The sequence below is a fragment of the Lissotriton vulgaris genome, chromosome 8 (assembly GCF_964263255.1).
Source record: "Lissotriton vulgaris chromosome 8, aLisVul1.2, whole genome shotgun sequence".
Lineage (NCBI taxonomy): Eukaryota > Metazoa > Chordata > Amphibia > Caudata > Salamandridae > Lissotriton > Lissotriton vulgaris.
In genome coordinates, this window is record NC_141696.1 from 711263707 (window position 1) to 711283699 (window position 19993).

General features: G+C 46.3%; 1 protein-coding gene across 2 annotated transcripts in view; it reads left to right on the forward strand.

Moving 5' to 3' along the window:
* Nucleotides 1-19993, forward strand: part of CFAP97D2 (CFAP97 domain containing 2) — a 136809-nt gene that overhangs the window by 100984 nt on the left and 15832 nt on the right. For both annotated transcript variants that reach the window (XM_086934579.1, XM_086934580.1), the window contains exon 3: nucleotides 10659-10777. In XM_086934579.1, coding sequence (XP_086790705.1) covers nucleotides 10659-10777 — 119 coding nt within the window. The remainder of the gene's footprint in view (nucleotides 1-10658; nucleotides 10778-19993) is intronic.

The following is a 19993-nucleotide window of genomic DNA, read 5'->3' on the forward strand; positions in this document are numbered from 1 at the left end:
TGGTGCTGAAATACGTTCTGGTTGTAGCCCCGCTTACGAGAGAAAGTTATTCTGTGCTGAAAAATATAGTAACCTGTTAGTTAAAGGGCAAATCCGGCTGGCCAATTGACTTTCCTAGGGAGATTTTAATGATCAGAGGAACGCCCTGGATTGGGCCTGGCAAGAAGGAAGTTCTTGGTTACTGCCTCATTATGAACTTTAAGTCACTAAGGGCTAGATGTAGGTAAATCTAATTTACCGACTCATAAATACCGAATTTTACCGATTCGGTATTTATGAATCGGTAAATTAGAAGGAGGCAGATGTAGGTAAATCAAAAATCTAATTTACCGAATCTGTAACATTCGGTATTTACCGATTCGGTAAATACCGAATCGGTATTGCCCATTGATTCCTATGGGCCTTGAAGCCCATAGGAATCAATGGGCAATACTGATTCGGTATTTACCGAATCGGTAAATACCGAATCCTGCAAGGGTGCAGGGGGTGTCACTTTGACACCCTCTAGCACCCCAAGTACAGGCTTGTGTGCCATGTGGCACACATACATGCCCTAAGGGCATGTCTGTGGGTCACATTGCACAGGTGTGCATGCACAGATGTGCATGCACACCTGAATTCGATATTTTACCACACAATAGGATTGGGTGATAAAATACAGACTCTGAAGGGCCTGTGGCACTCTTAGGAGTGCCAGCTACATATGGATTTACCGAATCGGTATATATACCGATTTGGTATTTTACCGATTCTGTAAATTTACCTATTCAGTAAATTTACAGAATCGGTAAAATATAGGCCCCCTACATCAGAAAACCCTAATACCGGCCGGTAACTGCCGAATTCGGCAGCCGTTACCAACCGGTATTAGGGCTCCTACATCTGGCCCCAAATCATTATTAAAGTTTTTCTATTCTCAATGTTGGTACGCGGGGTCCATTCAGGGTTTGCCGTTGGGATATTTTTGTCCGGTCAATGGTGCTTCCTCCCAGACCAATGCAAGAAAGTTCTTGTCAGCCAGGGGATGTGAGTCAAGAGTTAAATGTTGAATGGTGGAACATTTATGAACCACTTGCCTCCTTAGAATATCAGGACAGACTTCCTCACAGCCCAGAAGGGGTTATGCAGCTTGGATCTCAACTGGGCATGATGGGGCTGGGGGTTCATGTGCCTTAGAGGCAGGAGGAGCCCTTGGAGAACGGTCTCTGTACGGTCTCAGGGGCCTCTGTGCCTAACCTTGATAGCTCTGGATGTTCTGGGACAGAAAGGCAGGGGCTAAAGTTCCTGTCTTGGAATATTGCTGGTCTCCATTATAAGCTCGTAAGTCCTGATTGGATCTCTGAAATAGGGAAAAGCAGATGTCATATTACTGCAGAAACATGATCCCTTGACGATTTTGATGCAGATGGTTTCTATTCCTTCTGTAGCGCAGACCCCACTCCCCCCCCCCTCCCCATCTAGCTCAGGGCAGGCAAAGGGGGTGCTTGTTATTTTAATGTCTGTTAGTCTTATAGGCATCTCGTCTAGAATTATTTGTCTTTCATCCCATTTTCAGATGAAATGATTACAGATCCCATACTCATTCGATGTGTTTGACTCAGGAGTGATGGAGGAAATCGAGGGTGTGGAGACTGACCCAGAAACCATTACGGAGAACTTCAATAGGGAGTGCTTATGGCATGGGCGGGCAATTTTAACATTAAGCAGAGAGGCAATAATGAACCATCACCCTGTGGAACTAAAGACAGGCATGGGGGGGAGACTCCCCGCATTTCTTTTACTCGCCAATTGGGGAATATTTGAATGTGATCATAGTCTCCAGGAACCTGTTTTTTGGCAAAGAATTCAGAGCAGACGGATCTACTCTGCTCCCCACATATACTGTTTTTGGGTTATGAGCTCAGTGCTTCCTTTCTGAGTAATCAAAACCCCTGGTATTGGCCCTTGATCTGCAACTGGGGAGTAATGCACAGAGTCAGGAGAACTTAACATTAACCAACTCGCATAATAAGGGCCTAAGAATAAAATGAGAGGCGCTAAATGAAGGGTCCTTCCTGACTAATCTGGTCAAGGATAATCTGCATTCTAATTCAGTATTGACTTTGGCAGAGGAACCCCCCAGGTCTATTAGTGAAGCTTTTAGAGCCCTTTGTGCTGAAGTTGATGAAGGTTTTGGTGTAATAGAGCTGCTAAACCATTGCCCCCTTTTGGTTGGTTTAACCATGCATGCAATTTGGCCCATAAAAGTTGAAAACTGCTCGCTCAAGGAAAGACATTTTGAATGCATGGCAGTCCTATAAAGCAACTCTGAGGGCCAGGAGATCTGAGCTGCGATTGGTTGCCTGGGAAGAATTGGAAAAGACTGCCAGATTGAGGCACAGTGTTGCCTTCTGGAGGCTGGTTAACCAACCTTTCTTTACGGGTTAGTAAAAACAGACACTACGCACAGTTATGTTAACGGACGCGAGGATGACCATTTTAGTAACATCTTCAATCCTGTCAATGTAGCCATTACCAGAGACATCAGTGAAGTAGAAGCCCATAACTCAGAAATGTATGATGCCCTGAGCAATTCTATTGAAATAAAGGATGTCATCACTTCAATTACTCATAGCCCTGCAGGAAAGGCTCTAGCTCCAGATGGGATTTTTTAAAGAAAATGTACTGCTTTGGGCCCCCACCTTAACTAGTGTTTTCAAGGTGTCAATAAAAGGGGATCTTATTCCTACTTGGAGTGTAGCCATAGTTGTGCCCATTTTCAAAAAGGGAAATATAACTCACTGGCCTGCTATTGCCCGATTTCCCTCCTGGACAGCTCTTTACAAATTTTAAGAAGGATCCTTGCATCCAAATTGGAAGTCTGGCTGCAGGAAAATCAATGTGTATCAAGTGTTCAGTATGGTTTCCGCCCAGGGGTTGACACTGTTGAGCAGTGCCTTAACCTACAGTTGATCAATGGTAAGCATGCTCAGGCGAACAGAGTTTCCATTCACCTTGCGTTTATGGACCTCTCCTCTGTCTTCAATATGGTTAACAGGGTGAAGATCTCGGATAGCATGGCCAACATTGTAATTGACCTGGGCTTAATAGGGCTAATACAAAGGATCACTGGGAAACCATTATATGGGTCAGGTATGGCAAAGATGGGGAATTCTCCCAGAATATACGGTCACAGGGTGGGTGATGGCTCCATTTTTCTACCATATATATATATATATATATATATATATATATATATATATATATATATATATATATATATATATATTGCTGCACGCTCGCTCGCATCCAAGAAAGCAGACGGCACTCGGAGCTGGATGTTTTTTCGGTTTATTGACAGACCCCCGTCACCCCATCAAAAGACAAACGCGTTTCGCCGTGAAACGGCTTCCTCAGTGTCAATTGTGCATTGTAAAAAATCGCCATTTAAACTCCAACTCTTATCAACAATAGAAAGAGGACTAAGCCAAACAGTACATGAAAATAGCGGCAGACATATTGTAAAGTGCTAATGCTTACTACTTCTCTATGCAGCATAGGAGAAATGGCGATCAATAAAGTGCTCGTGCGTTAAAAAAACAAAGAAGGCAAAAAACTTCCCTCGTGATATGTTTAGACATTCTTTGGCTCACAAACAACTTAAAGAGATAACGTTTTCGACCAGTTCAAATCATGATATGTACAATTATACATTGTATCAATATAAATATATATATATTGTGATACTTTTAAATTCAAGATGCTGTTAATAAATATCATTGAGTGTCCCCCGCAAGGTGATCTATATGGGGAACCACGTAATTCACTGAAGGGAAATATAGATGTAATTCAACCTTCTTTACACAGTCATATATCAAAGTGCATCGTGTACATATGGTCTTTCTCTTTCATGTTGTTTCGTACATGTGTGTGAGTCCTTAAGTTGCTATAACGCCCTGGATGGACATGTTTGTTTTTCGTTATTGTACATTTAGCCCTGTATGGGCATGTGACTCCCTGATGTAAGTACATTGTTGACATATATACTATGTGCAGGGATAAATGCGGCAGATGATGTTGTCGTATATTGTTTTCAGAAGTTGCATAATGTTACTTGAAAAGAGATACCCCTATTGATCAATCCAGATGAACCCAAAGTTCCTCATCATTGTTAAGACCTGTCGGTTTCATTGTTTAAAGGTCTATGATGTATTTGGATTCCATAGCCCTGAGGGTTCTGATCTTGTCACCACCCCTTTCTTGTCTCCCTAGTTGATCAATTAAATAGAATGACAAGAGATCCCTGTTGCTGTTATGGTGGGTCTCGAAGTGGCGTGCCACCGGATAGTTCTTATCCCTATTTGTGATGGCACGCATGTGCTCCAAGATACGCTTTTTCGCTGGATTGATGGTACTACCAACGTATCTCTTGGAGCACGGACAAACCAGAATATATACAACAAATTCCGAGTTGCAATTCAGGAATTTCGTGATATTCCTGGTTGGTCGTGGATCTTTCGGTCTACCCTCATATTTGGTCTTCTTCTGGCTATACTTGCACGCTTTGCAGTGCATGCAAGGATAAAAACCTTGTATGGGTTTGGATCTTGGCGCTATAGGGGGCTCAGTGTAGTGACTCCTGGTCAGATGATCACCGAGTGACTGACAACGTCTGTATGTGATCAAAGGTCTAGGCGATATTCTGTTCTTCAAGATGTTGTCTGTAGTCAGAATATGCCAGTTGTTATTAAAGATTTGGACCAATTCTTTTGATCTCATGTTGTAAGTTGTTATCATCCTTGTTGTGGATTCTGTCTCTACCTGTTTGTTCTTGGTTACCAGGAGGTCTTTTCTGTCTTTCTATTCCACTTTCTTTGAGGCTGCTACTAGAGATGTTTTGGAGTAGCCCCGTTCTTGGAATCTAGATATCGCTGCCTCTTGTGCATCTAGGAAATCGCTGGTTTCAGAGCAATTCCGTTTGATGCGCAATAGTTCGCCATATGGGATGTTTTTCACCATTGATTTGGGGTGGTGACTGGCAGCGTGAAGTACGGCATTTCCTGCCGTAGGTTTGCGGTAGAGTTTGGTTTGTATACTACCCCCTGCCGCAAATACCTCTAAATCTAGATAGTGGACTGACCTCTCACTTATTTCGCTGGTAAACCTCAGGTTTAGACTGTTGTTGTTGAGCGTTGCCACAAACCTCTCAGCCGAGGGTCTGTCGCCCCGCCACACAACAAACAGGTCATCTATGTACCTTGTCCAGACCATAATATGGTCAAGACAGTACTCGTTGGTCCCCCCCCAGGCCACGTGCTTCTCCCACCAGCCCACGAAAAGGTTCGCGTAGCTGGGGGCGAAGCACGTGCCCATGGCGGTCCCCCTGATTTGACGGTATAATGTACCTGCAAACAGAAAGATATTGTTAAAGAGACAGAATTCAGTCATTCTCAGTAACATGCGATTATGTTGGTGAAATTGCATGTTCTTCTTTTTTAGGAACCATTCGATCGCTTGGAGTCCATCTTGATGTCCTATGGACGTATACAAGTTTGCAACGTCTAGAGTAATGAATAACATCTCAGTGTCCCAGTGTATCCCATCAATTATCCTCAGGAAATCTTGTGTATCCCTGACGAAGGACGGAAGATCCTTGACGAATGGAGAGAGGTAGTTATCAATGAATCTAGAGGTTGCTTCCAAAAGACTGCCAATTGAGGAGACGATTGGTCTTCCTGGAGGGTGCCTGATGTCTTTGTGCACCTTCGGCAGGTGGTAGAATGTGGGAATGATTGGATGTTCGCAATATAGGTATTCATATTCATTTTTGCTCAACATGCCGTCATCTCGCCACATTTTCAAAAGTCCATGATATTCAAGGATACATTGCTCAAAGTCTTTCTTGTTAATCGTCTCGTAGCAGTCTCTGTCCTCCAGTTGTCTGAGGGCCTCTAGTTTGTATTTATTCTTGTCAAAGATAACTATGTTCCCTCCCTTGTCTGAGGGTTTGATCTCTATTAAGTTATCTTCCTTGAGCGATCTTATGGCTTGCCACTCCATACTTGAGATGTTGGAATTTTTACTTGAAATTTCCACTTTTTGGGCAGCTAATTTCTCCAGGTCCTGTAAAACCGCATCATTGAAGACATCAATGGCGTCATGCGTGGCATGAGGTAGGAATCTCGACTTTTTCTTGATGTTGCTAGGATCCCGTTTTTGTGTAATTTCTTCCCTCCTGAATACCTCACTTGAGCTCGGTAGGTCTTCAGTGCCGGCTAAGGAGTGTGTGATCTGGAGGAGGGACAGATCTTCATCCCTGAGATCATTATTTGTTCCGTCCATAGAGTCAGTATTCGTTGCTGGGTCTGATGATGGACGATTGGCATGGATTTTGTCCAGTTTTAATTTTCGAACAAATTTGAAGATATCAATCCTCGTTTCCACGGGGTCAAATTTGGCAGTTGGACAGAAAGTCATACCCCTACTCAGTACTCTTTCCTCATAGGTCGTGAGTTTTCTCTGAGAGAGGTTTATTATGGTGTTTTCTTTCTTTAGCGTCTTCCCCTCCTGCCCCTGCTTCAGGTCATCATGGGTGCAGTATCTTGGGCGGCCCCTTCTGCCCCGTCTGGTTTTCCTCCTTTTTTTGTAGATTTTTTCGCCTTCTGAGGTGGGGGACGCTGTCTTGTCTCCTGCAGGACCTGAAATTCGTCTAAAAAAGGCTCCTCTGGAGTGGGTCCCGTGTTTTGTAGCCCGCTTGTCCTGGGCGCCTCATCTTCAGATGCCGAGACCTCAGATTCAGAGGTAACATATTGTTTTGCCTGTTGGGTTCCCTGGGCCAGCCTTGTTCGTGTTGCGTCGAATTTCTTCGCAAAAGTAAGTATCCTGCCCGTTAGGTAGTCTTGCTCGTCCCTTTGGAACTTCGTTTGCTTCCTCTTTTTGATTCCGCCCTCATATTCTTTCAGACGCTTTTGCATAATTGCACGTAATTCTTCGGTGCTCTTTGTGTCTTTCTCTTTTGCGATTAGATCTTCTATTTTCTGTATTTCATTAAGGGCTTTGTCCCTATCGCTCCATGCATACTTAATGAGCAACAGTAACATGCCCTTGCTTGAATCAGCTGTGTAGGCTGCCCAGTCTTTCAACAGCTGGGGATCTGGGTTTTCATAGGAAGGAATGGTGAAGATGCGTAGGCCTCTAGGGACCCTATTACAATCTACATATCTCTGTAATGACGTCGCTTCCCACCACTTCCTAATTTCTCGTTCTTGGATTTTTTCAAGTTGGTGAAACAAAGTCTGTAAGTTGTTCAATGGTGCTTGGGACGACTTCGCAGTTTCTGGTCTTTTTGTGACGGTATTCAAACTTTTGAAAACATCATCCGCCTCCTTCTCCCTTTCCGCAATCAGGGACATAATGTCGAGGGAGTCCGTGGCACTAGCGTTGACCGCTGTGTTGATTTCAGCGATATCTTGGTATGGGGTTACTAGAGAGTCTCAAGGGGGGTCTGTCAAGTATGCTCACAGCGGGACTGAGGGAAATAATTAAAAGAACATTCTCCGGGTACTTGTGCAAGCAGCTCTTACCGTCTTCCGACGTCCGCGGCGGCTGGCGGCACTCCGCGGTCACACGGATTGGGCAGGCTGCACGCAGGTTCCTCCGTGGTTCCTACGTTCTCGTCGGTTCCGAAATGCTGGCACCGTGATGAATCCTTGTTCCCTCGAGGCGGACGGCCAAATTAACTTCCTACACAAGACGATCACCGCCGTCGCTCCAAACACGTCCCGGGTGCTCTCGTCTCGCGGTGGTGAGCCGCGTAATACTGCTGCACGCTCGCTCGCATCCAAGAAAGCAGACGGCACTCGGAGCTGGATGTTTTTTCGGTTTATTGACAGACCCCCGTCACCCCATCAAAAGACAAACGCGTTTCGCCGTGAAACGGCTTCCTCAGTGTCAATTGTGCATTGTAAAAAATCGCCATTTAAACTCCAACTCTTATCAACAATAGAAAGAGGACTAAGCCAAACAGTACATGAAAATAGCGGCAGACATATTGTAAAGTGCTAATATTTACTGCTTCTCTATGCAGCATAGGAGAAATGGCGATCAATAAAGTGCTCGTGCGTTAAAAAAACAAAGAAGGCAAAAAACTTCCCTCGTGATATGTTTAGACATTCTTTGGCTCACAAACAACTTAAAGAGATAACGTTTTCGACCAGTTCAAATCATGATATATATTAATGATTCAGAATCACATCTGACAAAGTAAGGAAAGATCTGCCCAAAATCAAATCTAGAGTTCTCCCAGTTTTATTGTATTTGGATGATGCGGTTTTAATGTTGAGGACTGCTAATGGATTGCAGTTTCTTTTAGATTAATTAAATAAGTATATGGGGGATCTGGACCTTAAAACAAATGTACACAAATCATTTGCAATCAGCATTGCCACAAGACATGTGAAAACTGGGTTATTTTATCTATGGGGTGACAGATCTTTTAAGAGTAAAGATTTTACGTATTTGGGTCTCCCCTTCGATTAAATATATCCTGGGAAAATGTGCATTATACCAGGGCTGCCTAAAGTAAAAAAGCTGGGGTGTCGGTCTTTTCTTTTGCCAGAAGGTTCAGCCAAAAAACGATTAGAGAAATGATCATGATTTATAAGTGCAAATATTTCTCTGTGGCGACTTCTTGAGCAGGAGTTTGCGAATATAAAGGTACCGGGCCATTACAGGAGGTAGAAAATAAGTTTCCGTGCTGATCGCTGGCAGTTCTTAATCTACTCCTATTTGTATGCACCTTTCAGAGATGGTTTGACTCCTTTGGCTGATAAGATTAAGTTGAGGCCCTATTATTCTGGCTCAGGGTCTGGGGAAACACAAAGGCATAACTATTGAGAGATGCAATGGAAGACTGTCTTGCTTTGGACAATGCCTATGCTATACCATGGCTCAGTTATATCAGGAAGGATTTTTTAGAGCTGGGCATGTCAAAACTGGTGGGTAACCCGGCAAACTGTTATTGTTATTGTTAGGTATTTTTATATAGCACGCAGCTGCCTCAGTGAAGGGGCGTCCCGGCACTTGCAGCAGTGCCAATAGAAAGCAAGGGCTAGATCGTATGGAATAGGTAGGTCTTGATGGCCTTACGGAAGGACAGCAGGCAATCTAACCTAGACCCAAAGGCTATAAGTAAAGTAAATGAGGTTTTCTAGACAAAACAGAGTAGCTTCCACAAGGCGAAATTTATTACGCAATCTGCAAGTGCTAATTACAATCTAATCAAGTCATGATCCGGGTATGAGTCTTATCTTTCCAGGTTTCATAATGGAAATGCTAGGTTTTAGCTAGCAAGGTTTTGATTTAATTCAGTGCACTTTTTAGTTGCTTTTCCTAGGAATGTAGCTTGGAGTTCAATGCTGCAGAGGTGTTCTTGGAATAAGGATGTCTATCAAACACAAGGGGGGGGGGGGGGGGGCAGGGAGCTAATAAAGGTACAGTGTCCATGCTCCCTCTAACTGTTTATCAATCAACAAGAGGACACTGTTCCTATGGCTAGGTGCAAAAAGTCACCCATGCCCTTAAAAGACAAGTTAAGAAAAAGAAGAAAAAAGGGAGTGCAATAAAAACCTAGGTGAGGGGCCCACCAAGGAAATGGAAGACCACTCATTGTCCTCTGATGCCCTCACACACCCCGAAGGATGTCATGCTTCATCATCGGGCTGTTGCTCCTCGTAGGGCCGGCGCTGCAATTTCCTACGGGCCCCCCGAAGGGTCACTTAATCGGAGATCTTTTAAGGCTGATGGATGATGCATGCAGGTGTGTGGGGAGTGGATCCTCTAGGGAGGGTGAAAAAAGTGCGTGCAATGTTGTGAAAATCTAATAAAGGGTCATCATGCAGCAAATGTTGAAAAGATGTACCCTTAGCAGACTATAACTGCTAAATATCAGTTGGGGCACATTTGCCCACATCCACTCACAAGTCAGGTTGGAGACTCCTCCACAAACACCACTGGGGGTACATACGCAAGACCCCTTCTATTTAGCCTGATTGTACTCTGCCAAACTCACACTAGATCATTCTGTCCCCAGGGATGATGGCGAAAAAGAAAATTCTGCTCAATCTCTGGATTATCCAGGAAGCACTAACCATTTCACACATTCTTAACAGGGGTGTAGCTTCATGTGGTGTGTTTGGGATGTTACACTCCCTAAAAAATGTATTCCATGGTAAATAGTTGGGTAAAAGTGCTTTCAGTTGGATATTGTGAGGTATCTGTCGGATTTCGCCTCTGATTTTTACATGTCCACACTGGAAGAAAAAAACACATACATTCTCTCTTGTCTTAAACGCCTTCAAAAATGTTGATTAGCTTACAAAATGTTGGTTTTTAAGTATTTATAACAATCCACACTTCTTTTCCTTTTCATTGCCTCGTACACCCTGTCATGTCCTGCTTCTCATATAATACATTTTAAGAAGAGAGATTGTTGGGAAATATGAAGTTAACCCCCCACCTCCAATCCTACTGACCAAGCTACACCCCTGATCCTTAATTTACATATTTTGAGCTATGCAAATACCATTCTTAATTGAGAAATAAGCAGACATTCAATACACCTGAATGAAGCCAGCAATTTGACCTAAAAGTTCACAGGTCTGTGATTTTTATACCCACAGTTAGAGGAGGAACGCCTATCCATCATCGAAAGAGACAATCGTTTGCTAATGGAGAAGATGTCCTGTATCATGAGAACAAAAGGAGGAGTTGATAACAGAAACAATTATGAAATGAAAAGGTAATGCATGCTCAGTTTAATCCCTTAAGAACTTGAAACATCTCAATTAACTAGGCCTGGATGCATTGATTTTATGGTGCCATTCAACAGAGTCAAAGGAGTAGCAGAGATGCATGTGCATGCTCTTTGTTCCCCACAGACTTGATAGGAAGTAAGTAGTATAACCTGACCATCGACTCTAATGATGTGTCACTGAATACTTAGTAAGCATGTCACTTGTAAGAAATCTACATTTTCAGCATGGTCACTCCATGACCTTTTGCTTGACCCTAAATCTTTGGTGTCTTTTGTGAACTTTACCTCTACTTACCAGTAGTAACGTACCTGTACTCCCCTCATTAAATAAACATAGCCAAATTAGCATATTCCTAATGGGCATATTAAACTTGCTTATAAGTCCCTTGTATATGGTACAAAGTGCACCAAGGACCTGGAAGTTGAATGTCAAAGTAGACTACTGCACCTATTGTACCATCCACTATGGTGGCAGCGCAAACATGGCTTCAGGCCTACTACTTTAGCTTGACTGTAACCGAAAATGTACTGCAACCTGTCAAATAAACCCTTTTTGACAGGTGAACACCTCTCTTTTAATTATGAATAAGTCACCCTATATAAATATTGTAGCCCAGAAGGCGGTGTGCATGGTATCTACTAGCAGGACATGTAGAAATGTAATGTTAGCATGTTGTTACAGTGCCAAGCATAAGGGCCACTGGAATTATGCGATTGTGCGGCTGCTGCGTTTTTCTCATGATTCTAGAATTTACTGTATTTGCTACATATCTATATTCTGCATAAGCTTCAGATTAAAAAAAATGTTTCTAGGTCAAATGGCTCAGAAGTTACTAACACAAAACTACACATGTTGCAGTGCAGTACAAGGCCCTTTGCAAAGGTTGGCTGGTCCTCTTTCAAATGCGTATTGCTATATTTGATTGCTAAACTGATACTAATGAGGTACAACCTATGTCCAGACATTGTTTACAAGTTTAAAAATCACAAAATAATTAAGTAATGCTATCATAAAATGTGCCACATTACGCCACATAATTTGGCTTTTCTTGCTGCATAATTAGTCGACCCTAAAACCAACAGTTGATGGACAGAATGCAGAACAATGTCATACATTCACCCCAGTACAGAGATCTGGGCCTAAATCCATCGTTTTTTTACTCACCACACACCCCAGTTCAGACATGGCCATATGCAAAACAGCCTTGACCCTGTGCCTCATGGGAACAGGCCAGCCCAAACTGCCAAGCCATGTCTTCCCTGGACCGGAATCAAGCATCCTAGGACCGGTTTCTGGCTATCAGCCATCTTCAGCCAGGATAGCTTGACTCCAGTGGCGTGGAGAGCAAGGGACTCACGTCTGAGCATACCCGTCCCACGCGGGGTGACGAATGCAAAAACAGCAGTTGATGGACAGAATGCAGAACAATGTCATACATTCACCCCAGTACGGAGATCTTGGCCTAAATCCATCGTTTTTTTGCACACTACACCATCCCAGTTCAGACATGGCATATGCAAATAAGCCTTGACCCTGTGCCTCATGGGAAAAGTCCAGCCCGAACTCTCAAGCCATGTCTTCCCTGGACCGGAATCAAGATCCTAGGACCGGTTTCTGGCTATCATCCGTCTTCAGCCAGGATAGCTTGACTCCAGTGGCGTGGAGAGCACGGGACTCACGTCTGAGCATACCCATCCCACTCGGGGTGACAAATGCAAAAACAACAGTTGATGGTCCGAATGCAGAACGATGTCATACATTCACCCCAGTACAGAGATATGGGCCTAAATCCATAGTTTTGTTGCTCACCACAGCACCCCAGTTCAGACATGGCCATATGCAAATCAGCCTTGATCCTGTGCCTCATGGGGACAGTCCAGCCCGAACTGCCAAGCCATGTCTTCCCTGGACCGGAATCAAGCATCCTAGGACCAGTTTCTGGCTATCAGTCGTCTTCAGCGAGGAAAGCTTGACTCCAGTGGTGTGGAGAGCACGGAACTCACGTCTGAGCATACCCGTCCCACTCGGGGTGACAAATACAAAAATAACAGTTGATGGACAGAATGCAGAACAATGGCATACATTCACCCCAGTACAGAGATCTGGCCCTAAATCCATCGTTTTTTTGCTCACCACACCACTCCAGTTCAGACATGGCCACTAGATTCAAGATAGACTGGCTGATGAGGATTATGATTCCGAAACCGGTCACAGAATGCTTGTTTCAGGTCCAGGGAAGACATGGCTTAGCAGTTCGGGCTGGACTGTTCCCATGAGGCACAGGGTCAGACTGATTTGCTTATGGCCATGTCTGCACTGGGGTGGTGGAGTGAGCTAAAGAATGGTGATGGATTAAACTCAGATCAGTTGACTGCGGGTGAGTGTTTGATTTGCTCAAAAGCTCCAACCATCATTCCCTTTGGTATCGCTTTGTTCGCCCCAAGTTGGCAGGGTATGCCCAGACATGGGTCCCTTGCTCACTCTACCACTGGATTCAAGATAGCCTGGCTGATGAGGATTATGAATGCTTCCGGTCCAGGGAAGACATGGCTTGGCAGTTCGGGCTGGACTGTTCCCATGAGGCACAGGGTCAGACTGATTTGCATATGGCCATGGATGAACTGGGGTGGTGGAGTGAGCTAAAGAATGGTGATGGATTAAACCCAAATCAGTTGACTAGGGGTGAGTGTTTGATTTGCTCAAATGCTCCTTCCATCATCCCCTTTGGTATCGCTTTGTTCGCCCTAAGTTTGCAGGGTATGCCCAGACGTGGGTCCTTTGCTCACTCTACTACTGGATTCAAGATAGCCTGGCTGATGAGGATTATGAATCCGAAACCGGTCCCAGGTTGCTTGTTTCTGGTCCAGGGAAGACATGGCTTGGCAGTTTAGGGCTGGACTGTTCCCATGAGGCACAGGGTCAGACTGATTTGCATATGGCCATGGCTGAACTGGGGTGGTGGAGTGAGCTAATGAATGGTGATGGAATAAACCCAGATCAGTTGATTGGGGGTGAATGTTTGATTTGCTCAAACGCTCCGTCCATTATCCCCTTTGGTATCGCTTTGTTCGCCCTAAGTTGGCAGGCAATGCCCAGGCCTGGGTCTCTTGCTCACTCTACCACTGGATTCAAGATAGCCTGGCTAATGAGGATTATGAATCCAAAACCAGTCCCAGGATGTTTGTTTCCGGTCCAGAGAAGACATGGCTTGGCAGTCGGGCTGGACTGTTCCCATGAGGCACAGGGTCAGACTGATTTGCATATGGCCATGTCTGAACTGGGGTGGTGGAGTGAGCTAAAGAATGGTGATGGATTAAACCCAGATCAGTTGACTGGGGGTGAGTGTTTGATTTGCTCAAACGCTCCGTCCATCATCCCCTTTGGTATCGCTTAGTTTGCCTTACGTTGGCAGGGTATGCCCAGACGTGGGTCCCAATCCGAGGGCGGTTGGCCACCAGGTGTTGTCCCATGCTGCGGGGGTGGTTCAGAATACGGGGACTTCCGTCTTCTCGGCATTTAGTTTTAGGCTGCTATTGGTCATCCAGGCTGCTACATCGTGCATTCCTTTCTGGAAGTCTGGTCTGGCACTGGTGGGGTGTTTAGGGAGGGAGAGGATGAGTTGGGTGTCGTCAGCTTAGGATATGATGTTGAGGTGTGTTTTCAGACGATGGCGGCCCGGTGGATATGTACACGTTGAAGAGTGTTGGGCTTAGTGACGACCCCTGTGGGACTATGCAGGTGATATCCGTGGTGACAGAGAGGAAGGGTGGCAGTCTGATTCTCTGGCTTCTTCCAATGAGGAAGGATCGGATCCAGTCTAAGGCTGTTCCTTGTATGCTGGCATTGTGTAGACTGGCGAGGAGGGTGCGGTGGGAGACGGTGTCTAAGGCTGCTGAGAGGTCATGGAGGATGAGGGCTGTGGAGTGGCCCTGGCCAAGGATGTTGTGTATGTCCTCTGTGGCAGCGAGTAGGGCCGTTTCGGTGCTGTGGTTTCTTCGGAATCCTGATTGGGATGGGTCGAATATATGGCATTGTCCTGGATGAAACATGACAGTCCCCTGTTGAGTTTTTTCTCTGCAACTTTTGCTGCGAAGGGGAGGAGCGAGATGGGCCGGTAGTTCTTGAGGTCAGTGGGGTCAGCCGCAGGCTTCTTGAGCAGGGGTCTGACTTCTGCGTGTTTCCACTCGTCTGGCAAGATGCCTGTTTCGAAGGTGGTGTGATGGTGCTTTGTAGTTCGGGTGCGATGGTGGTGGCGGCTCTGTGGTAGTTGTGCGGTGGGCAGGGGTCGGTGGGGACCCCTGAGTGGATGCCTTTTATGGTCCAGGTGGTGTCTTTGGCCGTGATTGGCGTCCAGGTGGAGATGGTGGGCTGGCTGGTGTGTCTATGGGGCGGGGTGGCTGTGGCATCTGGTTGATGGTCGATGAAGTTGTCGTAGAGGTTTTCGATTTTGAGGTGGAAGTAAGTTCCGAGCTTGTCGCAGAGGTCTTGGGGTGGCATGATGCTTGAGGATTCGCTGCGAGGGTTGGTGAATTCTTGGATGACACTGAAGAGTTCCTTGGAGTTGGCGATGATCTTGGTGTGGATGAAAGTCGTCTTGGTGGTTCTGATCCGTTGTGGTAGTCCGTCATGGCGTTCTTGTAGGTGGTGTGGTTTTCGGGTGTCTTAGTGTTTCTCCATTTCTTCTCCAGGTGTCTACAGGTGCGTCTGGCCTCTTGGAGATCGGAGGTGAACCAGGCGGCTTTCCTGGGTCATTGTTTGTCGGGGTTGCGTAGCGAGGCAAGCTCATCTGTGCAGGTGGAGATACAGGTGTGAAGTTCCCTGGCTGTGACGTTTGCGTCTGCTGCCGTGGTGTGGTTGACTGTGGTGCGAGTGAGGGTGGAGTTCAGTTGCTCGTCTGTGACCTTGCTCCAGTTCCTCCGTGGTGGGCGTGGGGCAGGTTTGGGTATCTTGGACTTGTCGACGGTGAAGTGTACGCCGTGGTTGCCGGTCCAAGGAGGTTGCGTAGTGTGGCTGAAGTGTACGCTGTTTCCTCAGGTGAAGATGGGGTCGAGGGTGTACCCCGCCCTGTGTATTGGTGTGGTTGAGTTGTTTGAGTCCGATGTTGGTGAGGTTGTCCCGGACCGTGGTGGAGTTGGGGTCACTGGGGTTGTCGAGGTGGAAGTTCAGGTCTCCAATGATTATGTAGTTCATTGAGGCGATGGCATGGGGTGCGATGAGTTCGGTGATGGCAGTGGTCAAGGGGGGCCAATGCCGGGGCTGTCTGTAGATGGGGGTTCTACGGAGTGTGGAGCCGGGGCTGGTTTTGATCTAGAAATGCAGGTGTTAGGCGTTGGTTAAGGTCTCGCTGGAGGTGGTGAGGCGGAGGGTGTTCTTGTGGGCGATGGCGAGGCCCCCTCCCGGGTGGTTTGGGCGATCCTTCCACTTGATTTTCCATCGGACATGGCGGTGTTGATGTCGGGGGCGGAGGTGGCGTTGTTCCAGGTGTCTGTGAAGAAGGCGATGTCAGGCGAGAGGGCGGTAAGTAGGTTCCATATCTCCACGGAACGCACGTTGATGAGGATGCAGCTGAGGGTATCGTTTGTATTGTCGCCGGTGGTTTTGACGGCCCGGGTTGGTGTTGAAGGTCTGGCGGCAGTGGAGGCAGGAGAACTGGACATGGGTTGTGTTTGGCGTGGCTTGGAGGCAGTCTCCGAGTCTTCCTGTATTGAGCGCGTGGAAGGCGGCTGAGCTGCAGTGCTGGGGGTTCGAGATGCAGGGTCCCTGGCCCCGGTCACCGTCGGGTCGTGGACGAGCGCAGACAGGCTTGCCTTAGGCGCCACCGGCTGTGCGCGGCCGACATTAAGTAGGGTAGGTGGAAAGGACAGCAGCTGGGAGGCGGGGAGCCGGCGTGTACAGAGGGGCAGGGCCACAGGGGCAGCAGTGGTGGGAAGGGAGCGGGGAGAGACTGGGAACTACAATGCTGAACTGAAAATTACACTACCAATGAGGCAGAAACACTGAAGACAAACATTTTATGAAAAAACACAGACGGTACCTGCAGTTACAGGCGCAGCAAAATTAAGAACAACACAGACAGTACCAGCAATTATGGGCGCGGACAAGTGGCGGAATCAGGCAGAGCACACAGCCGCCTCGAAAACCTCACAGGAGGGGGAAGGAGGGCTTAGCGGCGACGCAGGTGGAGCGGGATGTGGGGAGAGCGTAGGCCTGAGACCAGGGTCAGAGGTCTTACTCGTTTCACAACAAAGCACACTATCTTCATTCTGCATCTGTGTGTTGATATCAGTAATTGGTTCTTTAGTTCCTCCATGTTTTAGTTATGTCTGTCATCTATGTGCCAATGTAAACCATTTAGGGGAACCTTTACTATTATTTCACGCAAAGCGGCACAACAAGGGAACATTCTGCACCACTTTGCATGAAAGCAAGAGGTAGAAATTATTTGTATTTTCAAATATATAGAACATCTCTGCCTAGCACCAACACAGGCACCCTTGCACCGTAGTTCAAGAATGCGTGCATTATTGGCAGGATTGTTTTTGTTCAGAAAGGGACACCTTCCTGAACAAAAACAATCCTTTGAAGCATATTCATCTTAATAAACATATTTTTCCTTGTTATGCCGCTGTCGGGTAAGCGCAACATTTTGGCACAAACCAAGGTTAACAAGTCTTTGTAAATCTGAGTTTGGGACAAAATACTTAGGTGGATGCAAGGAAACACCCATGATTCATAGATGTAACTCCTACCTGACCAAAGTAGCAAAAGGAAGCACTATGTGCTGCATTGCATCACTATGAATTAACCAAACCACGTAAAGTGGCTTTGCATGGCTTAGTAAATGACAAGAATTATTTTACCTCCTTGTTGTGCCACAAAAGTGATGCAAAAACATAGTAGGTTTGGGCCTTAGTGTACTGTATGGCAGGCACGTATTTCCTTTTTCAGCATAAGTGCTGTCTGACATTCAGTGTTTTTTCTTCCTCGCTTTTCATGATGGCGTGGGCATAATTTTTCTTGCTTGCAGAATCTGACACGAAATTATTAGTAGCTTTTGAGAATGCAGCACTAGCAGCTGGAGTACTTTTTATTCTGATCCCGCTATGACGAGTGAATCTGCCTCTGCAGCAGGCAGGCAGCACTCATGCGTAATCGAAAGGAGCCTCGGTCTGGCCACTCATTTACACTTTATTTACGCCTTTGTGCCATTCATTACCATCTATCTGTTTACTCTCATGTGAATCCCTTCATCGTTAGCATGTGATTGTCCCATGGCACATACTCTGCTGTAAGCTGTGAGAATGCAAGGGCGGGTCTCAAGTACTTGATGTTTCTAACTGCGCTTTCAAGGGGATTTGCTGCCTAGGAGAGAAACTTGTGGTCAGTAATGGTTAACGAAAACCCTCTGTTTGTAATGATGTCTGGCTACAGTAAATCTTTCTGCCCTCATGACCCTCACTTGGATCAGCCTGGTAATCCTCCTGAAAACCCCACCCTTCCCCAGAGCTGCACCTATGAAGTATATCATAGCTGGATTTGACAGACTGGTAGTGAAAGTGATATCATACAGTCTTTGAACAAAGCTGCAGCACAGGACCTGATGTCACATCACCTTTTGAGACTAGCTAGGAATGGGGTTAGCATGACATTAATATTATAACCATCATGGTGACTCAGTATTGTTTTGTCAATTGGTGGTGGCACCTGCTGGGTGTCTTTAGAAAGCCCTCACCCACCAACCTAGTTGGTGGCATGCTTCATCATCGGGCCCACCCAGTGACACCTAGCGTGTCCCGGGTGTGCTACGACGCCTGATTACAGCGGAGCAGGTATGTCACTGTGTGTGCGGTGAAGGGTGATAAGTTTGTGAGTTTAAAACGGCTTGGCGGGGGTCCCAGAGGGTGAGGACACTTTATTAAATGGGCCTCCGTCAGCGGTTAAAAATAAGGCTGTGGGACGTTAGAGGCGGGTTACGACCTCCTACGTCCTTAGTGTGTCAACATGTTTCAGCCAGTGCCTTATCAATATTCTGGCTTTCTTCAGGACAATAAAATGTGTGTGTAGTTAAAATTAGGGGGTGTGTAGTGTAGTCTATGTGTCTACACGCCCTAAAGTGTATCTAACTGTGAGAGGGGGATTCCCTTCTCAAGATCACCTGTAGATATAACATAAAATGACAAAGACAAAACATACATGGGAGAAAAGAGTCACTAGGAGATATTTGTCATCAGTTATGAAAGCCGGCTAAATAGCGATGGGGTGCAGGCTATAAGCGGCTCAAGTGTAATGGTACTGGTGGTACCATTATGGTGAAAGATCGCACTAGAACTTCGTAGGTGAAGTGGTTAAAAGAGCGGTACATTATACAACAATGGTGAAAAGAGTGAAAAGGTTTGAGGCGCAAGGTCCATGTCTTACGCTAGTTTTAGGTTGGTTAAGCTTCAAGGTTATTGAAGTGGCAAGGGGTTGGCCCTATGTGGGAGACAAAGGTAGGACCACTGGGGTTAGGAGACCTGTTGGAAAAAGCTGGAGAGGTAGCGCTTACCCATTGTAGAGGTGGTAGATCAGCATACTCACAGGATTTCTGGCCAACACCGGCGTTGGACCTGTTGTGCCTCCTTCGCAGAACCGGTAGGGAATGACTGGTGTTGCCGGTTTTTATACTGATACTGATTGGATAAGTGAGGGCACCTGGAGAAGGAAGGAATGGTGGAAAGACTCGGAGTCTCGAGTCATAATCGCGCTCAGGTGTGTGCCGGTTGCTTCGCGCTAGTGCGCGATGTAGTGGGTACTCTCTGCGCATGCGCGGTTCGTATGGGGAGTAGAGCGCATGCGCGGCCGGTCAGTGTTACCGCGCATGCGTCTAGCGAGTGACTGGCGCGTGCGTACTGACGCGTAGTGCCGGTGATGGGCGCTTGCGTTTAGGCATTGTTCTTTCGTTCTGGGCATGCGTGGCATAATTAAAGTGTTGAAAGTTAAGATGCCAGGCTATCAAAAGGCTGGAAATGCCAAGGGGGTTCAAGGTAGAGGGGCGCAAAAATAACCACTATTCTGTGCTCATAGGTGGTAATGTCTAGGGGGTTCAAGGCAGAGGGGCGCAAATCTACCCACTATTCAGTGCTAATAGGTGGAGATGCCTGGCTGATCTGAAAGGCTGATTGTCTCAAGGGGGTGCATTATAGATGGTAAAAGGGGGCCCA